This window comes from Patiria miniata, unplaced genomic scaffold (genome assembly GCF_015706575.1).
Source record: "Patiria miniata isolate m_02_andy unplaced genomic scaffold, ASM1570657v1 HiC_scaffold_3, whole genome shotgun sequence".
NCBI classification, from domain to species: domain Eukaryota; kingdom Metazoa; phylum Echinodermata; class Asteroidea; order Valvatida; family Asterinidae; genus Patiria; species Patiria miniata.
This window is the reverse complement of record NW_024037069.1, coordinates 32,122,207-32,130,114: the sequence shown is the minus strand read 5'-3', so window position 1 is coordinate 32,130,114 and position 7,908 is coordinate 32,122,207. Positions and strand designations below refer to the sequence as shown.

At 39.7% G+C, this 7,908-nt stretch overlaps 1 protein-coding gene across 1 annotated transcript; it reads right to left on the bottom strand.

Moving 5' to 3' along the window:
• Positions 1-2,141: 2,141 nt before the first annotated feature.
• LOC119736695 (EGF-like repeat and discoidin I-like domain-containing protein 3) lies at positions 2,142-5,906 on the bottom strand. The gene is made up of 4 exons (XM_038210710.1): positions 5,759-5,906; positions 4,678-4,813; positions 2,683-2,869; positions 2,142-2,328 (listed from the first exon to the last, which is right to left on the bottom strand). The coding sequence occupies exons 1-4, from the start codon at positions 5,904-5,906 to the stop codon at positions 2,176-2,178; spliced, it is 624 nt and encodes a 207-aa protein (XP_038066638.1). The 3' UTR covers positions 2,142-2,175.
• Positions 5,907-7,908: the final 2,002 nt, after the last annotated feature.

Here is a 7,908-nt window from a genome sequence, read left to right as displayed (position 1 = left end):
TTATATCTTGTGCTAAGCAAATTTTTGTGCTTAGTAGCGCCGTGAAATTGGCCCCATACAGATGTTTGACACGTCTGTCAGTGAATATCCATTGTAAATCAATTGAATATGCGCTCTGACTTGGCCTGATGTGAGATTAAGCAGGCTTACCTAGTATTCTTCATTTCATCTAATGCGATGTGTCCCTGTTTAGCAGGGAATTTTCTTCCCATATTTTAAACTCGACATTCTTTGCCGTCTCCAGCTGTCCTATAATCATCTTCGTGTTTTTTCCCGCTTTGGTTTAACGAATCCTTAGTATAATAATTATTCAAGAAATGACGAGACAAATGCAGTCACAAATCATTAATTGATTACTTTTATACCTAATTAAACAAGCGGTAATTGATATATGAACATTTACCCAGACACCATGTTGGCATAATGATGTAAACTATGCTGTAAACTTCAATCATGTCAAACTTAATACAATTGATAAAATGTGCCCATTGTACAAGATTATTAATTTAACATTTATATTATCGAAAACAAAGCCTTTGTCGTAAAATGCGAACCATTGAATCTGGTCAACGTTAAGATAAGTGCTTTTAATTACGAAAATGATGACTTCACTGAGATACTTATACGCTAACATTAAGCATAAAATCGAGACATATTACGCAAAGTCTCTAATTATATATATACTCAAGATGTTGTTTAAATATTGTTTATGGTACAATTTTAGTAATAATGATTATTTTAATCAAGAGTACACTCCTTAAGCTGCGTTTAGAAATTAAATTCAAATGATCTTGCTATTACTTTGTAAACAGGTTTAGAGGCTGAACATTACATGTCCAATGCCTGAACATCAGTGTGCAGTTGCTAAATACTGTTTATCAATACTCTATACATGTTTGGTATTTATACCAAGTTGTTATGAAGTGATAGCAAGAAAGTGTTTAGTTTTTGCAGTGAAGCGAAAGGGTTAACCACCCATCGTAGACACAGAACTAGCGGTGGCTGTGGTTGGCATCAACATAAGTGAGAAAGCTGGGAACATTTCACCATGTTTTTCCGTCAAACATTGAAGTGTACTTTCTGTGCGTTATTAAGTGCTTTCATATCAGTTTTTTTAGTGCATGTTTCAAAATTCTCAGACACACATTCGTTAGATCGCCTATTTACAAGTATGTAAAAGACTTCTGTTACGAACTGCGAAGTGAAGTTGAATTTTGTTCACTTGAATTTCAGTCTAAAAAATATCCAAATAACACAATGAGCAAATAATGGGTTAGATGACAATCTATAATAAAATGTCATTATATATACGGCAGCGTAAATGTTGACTCTGGTTGTTGTTGTTGTTGTTGTTGTTGTTGTTGTGGTTGTGGTTGTGGTTGTTGTGGTTGTTGTGGTTGTTGTTGTGGTTGTTGTGGTTGTGGTTGTTGTGGTTGTTGTGGTTGCTGTTGTTGTTGAGAGCCAGTATTCGTTATTTAAGTTTAGGAACAACACAGTTTTTTGTAAATTAAGTTTATATCAACGATAACGTGTTTTGTGTGCTAAAGATAAAGTTGTTGAGGTATCACTGGGTTCATGAGTGCAAGAAAGCGTGCAATGTGAAGCATGGAAATGCTTTAAAATCCTACATTAATCCTACGATCCCAAATGAAGAGTTAAACCACATAGCATCTACTGCATGTTTGTACAGCTTGATTAAACTAACTTGTACTGTTGAACTATTTATCGACACAACCATTTGATTAAATATCAAACCACCAAATCTCTGCGATATTAAAACAATTCACCGTTGTCATGTACATTCAAAATGAACAACACGGACACCAAACTGCATCTGTTTGCTCTATCTATATGATTCAACCGAAAGATACTATGTTCTTTCATTTCTAACTTTTCGAATAAACCACAAGTGAAATTGTTTATAGGTGCATATAAAAACGAGCAGAAAGTTGAACACACAAAAAAACCTGTCTGGGGCTGGGTTTGAACCTGCGACCTCTAGTGCGCTACCAACCGGGCTACCCATTCCTATGTTGGTGGTCCAATGTTATTTCAATGTCTTTGTTCAAGGGTGCTATTGAAAATCGCTTTAATTTCTCACATTTTCCCCCCTCCTTTTTCTTTAAAATCGTGTGGCAGGAATCTTTTCTATAATGAATATCAATCCACATGGAATTAATCCATCGGACATTGAATCAACTCAAACCGAAGCGCACGTTTACCAATGTATACAGTAAGGTAAATGCGAACGGTAGACGCCATGACGGCCAGGTTGAAGTAGTTAGTGTGTGGGGTAGAAGCAGAGATGACATCCCCGCCATCAAACAACTGAAAAGAACAGAATATAGAAGGAAACAGTGTGCAAAAAAATAGACGTAAAAACAAAATAGTCAAATTTGTCCCTCAAAAAGTACACCCAACTATTGAAGTACGTCTGTGGTTTCAATTCAATGTTTGCAAGAAAATTGTAATTGCTTTTCTGATCCGGTTGCGATAGCTAATTAACTATATGACTGTTTAACTTAATAGTCAAACCGCTTGTGTGGTGCTTCTGTTTACGTTTTGACGACACAATTCGAACTTTACAGAAACTAAATCACATCAAACTGTATCTTGCTCAATAAAAGTTATTAGTAGCACTTATCCTGTATAGGCTAGTAGGCTAGTAGGTAGTAGGCCTACCTTGATATCACCGTTGTTTTCCTTGATGTACTCGTAGTTAGATGAAGGTGTAGGCTTGTAGGACACCTGAAATTCTGTCACAAGATATGAGGCCCAGGTTAGTTTATTTCCATGTGTGATGACGCCAGAAACCCTAGTCGTTTGGAGGAGATCCACCTCAATCCAACAGGACGAGCTGACAAGATCACTAAAAACCAAAGAAAATCAATTCAGTGTCATCTTAAAACAAGGGTACATTTAAGGTGAGAATGGGTTTCCCGTGATGAAAGCATATAAACATTGATAACCACGTAATATGTAAACCAAGCATGCATGCGCTAATCTGAATGGAAAGGTGCACATACAGGAGCCGATCTCGCAACTTTCATAAGGGAATAAATATGTGCTTGGTCAATTTTAAACAAGTACTTTTATAACCGGCTATGTGGGCCTGGTCGCCAATAATGGCCCAAGCCGATGGTGAGGAACAGGGTGAGTCAAAAAAGCGGAACCCAAACGCCAAACATATTTCATATTTAAAAAAATATTTAGCACCAAAAATAATAATGACTGGAAAGCAAATTTTAAAAGCTACTTTTGGATGAAAAAAATTACTCAAATTGGTCAATCCGTTTACGAAATATCACCATTTGAACACAATGACCCTCAAACCTGTCTCGTCCAAAAAATGCGATTTCAACAATCGTCACAATTGTCTTCAAACATCACCAGCGATGAAATCTTAGTTTAAACGTTAACAATATGCAACAAAGTCCTTTTGAAGGCCCGTCTTTTAAAAAAGTAGATTTTATGAATCATATTGTTTGCGTAACCAGGGTTGTTAATCAAAATATTGTGTGCTACATTTGGTGACAGTTGTGAAACAAGTATTCTGTGTCATTTTCTTTGTTGTTCCAAACAGTCAAAACACGCAATAAATTGATTTTTTTGGACGAGACAGGTTTTAGGGTCATTGCGTTTAAATGGTGATATTCTTTGAACGGATTGAGCAATTTCAGTATTTTTTTCATCTAAAACTAGCTTTTGAACTTGGCTTTCCAGTCATTATTATTTTTAGTGCTACATATTTTTAAAATATGAAATACATTTTTGGGGGTTTGGGCTCCGCTTTTTTTTACTCACCCTGTATATTATCCCCCACCGGGCCCTAGCCGGGTTTTATAGTACTGTATACCTTTTTGGGTGAAGAGTCCAAATAGGTCAAAAATTGACAAAATTTCAACGATTTGGCTAAACATGTTTTCTTCATATTTTGTGAAACCCCCCTCTGGTCATGTCGATGGTATGTTCCTCGCGCGCCTATAGTGCTAAAACTCCGCGCACAATATGCAGCGGTGTTTCTCCGTTGGTTTAAAACCAACCACGTGACGGGCTCTCGACCAATAGGAATAGGTAAACTGTCTCGGGCATTTATGAATAAATGTTTAAAAGGTTTTTTCTTCTTTCATGGTATAACAATTATTACGTTCATTCATCACCTTTAGGTCCCTTATGATTGAACATTAAACATTATTCTCAGTTCCAACAGGACGGAATCGCAAGAGTTAGAACAAAAACTGACAAAAGCTTGCCAATATTTCAACCTGGTGTAGTCTTTGTCCAAGGCTGTAGTTGCTTTGTTTTGTTCCCGCAGGCATCCGGTCTCTACTTACCAAACGTCTCTGACTTATCAACTTACGTCAAGCTGCGGCGGTGGTAGGCGTCGCAATCAGAAAGATGAATCCAATGCAGTCTTGATGGGAACCGTAGCAGTGGGACTCATGAGATTCCGAGCATCTCAAGCGCGCGTAAGGGCTACTTGGACAGTCTCTGGGCGTCAGTGCCAAAGTTCCCAAGTAAAAATGTGATCATCTTGTTGATAGCGCCCCCTAGCGCCGAGATGGATTAACGACACTTGCAAGATCGGGACCGGAGTAGCAGGAAAAGGTGCAAGTGCAGTCTTAAGACTAAGACACAGCCCAACCGCGCAGTGCACTGATGGGAGCAGTGACCTACCAGTATTTTGGACTCCAATACGACGGGCCATTCAGTCGTCCCACGGCGGCAGGATTAAAGTGACCCTCACTTGATGCTCTGATACGCTCATCAGGAATGGTGCCGTCTTCAAGACCCAGTCGCTGACAACTATCTACTGTCAAGATCAAAACAAGACATGGATGAAAAGGTGGAGGGATAAGCATACAGCAAATGATTCGGTAGTGCGACTTCGTCCATGATATTTCCAATTCCTTCTCAAGTAGTAACGCTTTCAATAACGACAACACAATAATGTGAAGCTGTTCTTTTGTTTGGAGAATCCAGCAATTTAGTGTTTAATGTTGGTTAGTAATCATATCACAAAGTCTGGGTCCCAGAAAAAAATGTCTTACATTTACGGAGGCAATGTTGAAAAATAAGACAGATTATATGTGACGCAGTCTATTTAGTGAAATCGGTTGCTACGGCATTCATATGGCCATTCCACAAAACTTATTTTGGTACTAAATTGACCCCTGATAAAAAAAATGTCTGGGTTATTACACGATGTTTCATCAGGTTACCGCCCCCCCCCCCCCCCCCCCCCCCACGGAAAAAGTGACGGTGTCCGTCAAAATAAGACAATTCTTAGCCGTTTGTCGAAATAATTATATTGTTATGTTACATCTTTTTCTTTATAATAACGCTTAATGGTTTGAAAACGAACCTTCCTTGACAGATTGATGCCCAAGGTGAAAACAGAGAAAGAGGCCGATAACAGGCACCAGTTAAGCATTTCTGAAAATTTACAATTTATCCAAAAATAACCTAACATTTGTAATTCCATTATGTCTTGAATGTACATCTACTGTTAAATTTCAGGCCATCACCTAAAATTTCACACTATATTCAAGACAAATTTGGAATTACAAATTTGAATAAAAAATGTTTTTGAAGAAACACACTTGAAAATCGAATACTATACTCAGCCCCGCATACTTTTTATTTTGTCAAATCTCTCCATCAAGCTGCGCGCAAAGGTATCTTGTTTTGACAGAATACCTAACAAAATGTGCTTCCTATATTTCGCTTACTGTAGAAGTTCATTATTTCGACTTACCATTTGCAGTATCATCACTGCAGTGTCTCGGGCATCCTTTCGGTACTAACTCCATGAACTGTGCCATCCATTGGTGCATGTCTGCAGCATCCAGCTCTGGTGGTTGACCGAAGAAACAAACCCTCGCCTTGCTTTCCGCACAGTCCATGAATACTAGAACTATCGAATTAAGCTCACACAACACATTCACAATGTTGTGGAGGGGCATCCCCGGGCCTAACAAGCTAACTCTGTCAAGATCAAGTCTGACACCTGCTTGGACGCAGACAATCTTCTCAGTTAAAGCAAGGTTCTCCCACCTCTCTGAGAAGAGAGACCTCTAAGAGCGACCTCAAGGCTAAGGGAGGAAATACACCGCCGATTGTGACTGCTTGTTTACTTTCTGCTTATTACAACAGCACTGCACATGCGCTCAACCACCTTTGCGTGAGACTGACGCGCGCGTACGCAACACAGTTGCTATGGGTGCGCGCGCGCGTAAGGAAGTTTTAAAACGACATCGTACAGCTAGCAGTGCAGTATACTGAGGATGTTCACGACGAAAGCGTAGATCTACGATTTATTTTCATTAAACACTTCGCCCATCGACATATTTACCTTTCCTAAACCAAGCATCTTTGTAATTCTGGACACAAGAAATGTGTAAACGAAATTTCAGCTTCCTCCATCAGGTAAAAATATGAAAACATTGTTGTAATTTGTTTCGCTACGGCAGCAGAAGTCCAAGCCCTGGACGTCGTACGCGTACGCAATGAAGACGTTGTCCAGCGCAGTCTGGGCCCGGCTGTGGTGTATATAACAACGCTTATTGAAGAGACGGGGTACCACGCATAAGTTAAACTATGGCCAAAGAACATGAACACAAAAAAGTCTGGAAATATCGCCGAAAGAAAGTCACAAAATTAGAGCATTTTAACTGTTTATTTCGTTAAAAAGGTATTTATTAATGGGAATAACAGTGTGAGGATCCGGTCTTCACTGCGTGATAATGACCGGGTTTGGGGGTGACCGCTGTTAATGGACCGAGACGAAGTCGAGGTCCATTAACAGCGGTCACCCCCAAACCCGCGGTCATTATCATGCAGTGAAGACCGGCTCCTCACCCAGTTATTCCCTTATTGATACATTTTGTTAGCGTCCAGCTATATGCACATTAGCGGGCATTTTTCTGTGTAGAAAATCGAAATCATTTGCAAACATTTGAACATCCTCGTCCACTCTCGCGATCATCTCCCTTGTTTCTTCATGTTATTTAATTTATATTTTTGAGGGGGTTTCTTGTTATTAAAATGCTTACTTCCTTGTGTTGTACATTATGACACTATTTTTTTTTACTTCCCAATTCCCAAAGAATCAAATATTTGAGTTGATCGAGATGTTCCCAATATTTTCAATTTCAGTGTCCTTACCGAATTATATAGAATTTATTTGTCCTTAAGCTTTCTGTCAACTTTTGGATTATTATAGGATCAGTACAATTTCATCTTTGTCGCCCTTTTGGAGTCTTGCCAGACCGAGAAGCTTCATCTCAGCCAACAGACTACGTTAGGTGCTAACCCTGGAAAGTCTATTAGTCATCGTGCAGGACGTGGTGACCGCAGTTGATGTTCCCGAGAATTTGCAATATGCATAGAGTCACAGACGGTCGCCGATTATCTGCGATGTCATTTGTCTCCGTCACAAGTGTCTTCAGATGATATTGTAACGGGAATCCGGGGCTCGATATACCCAGGGGTACAACGAATCCCTAAAAACCCGCCGGGATTAATAACCAGGAGAAATCGGTGATGAATGGCTGAGCTAGTGCTTGACCGGGACCAGCGTTGAGGGCGCCGTCACAACCTCAGGACGCCAACCTGACCCAAGTGGAGTTCGTCTGGTAGCGTAGCTTTCTTCAAGGCCTCGATGACTTTATGGATAGGGGAAGGGTAAGGGGAGGGGTTGGACTATAACTTGGCGCACAAACGCAATAGAAAAGGGAAGGCTGGGGTGGAGGAGGCAATATAATTTGAGTCTGTCCTATAGGCCTAAAGTCTGGCTCTTAAGTCTTTCCCTATAAAGTCTGACCCTAAAGTCTTGCCTAAGAGTCTGACCTAAAGTCTTGCCCTAAACCTTTATTCTGAGGCAGATTACTTAAAAAAGACAATAAC

What these genes read in the sequence shown, in the direction of transcription:
- LOC119736695 (XM_038210710.1), bottom strand. Translation starts at nt 5,906, where the DNA reads ATGGACTGTGCGGAAAGCAAGGCGAGGGTTTGTTTCTTCGGTCAACCA. An exon ending in CAGTGATGATACTGCAAATG is followed by an intron (nt 4,814 to 5,758) that starts GTAAGTCGAAAT and finishes TGATCTTGACAG; the next exon opens with TAGATAGTTGTCAGCGACTG. An exon ending in TATTGGAGTCCAAAATACTG is followed by an intron (nt 2,870 to 4,677) that starts GTAGGTCACTGC and finishes TTTGGTTTTTAG; the next exon opens with TGATCTTGTCAGCTCGTCCT.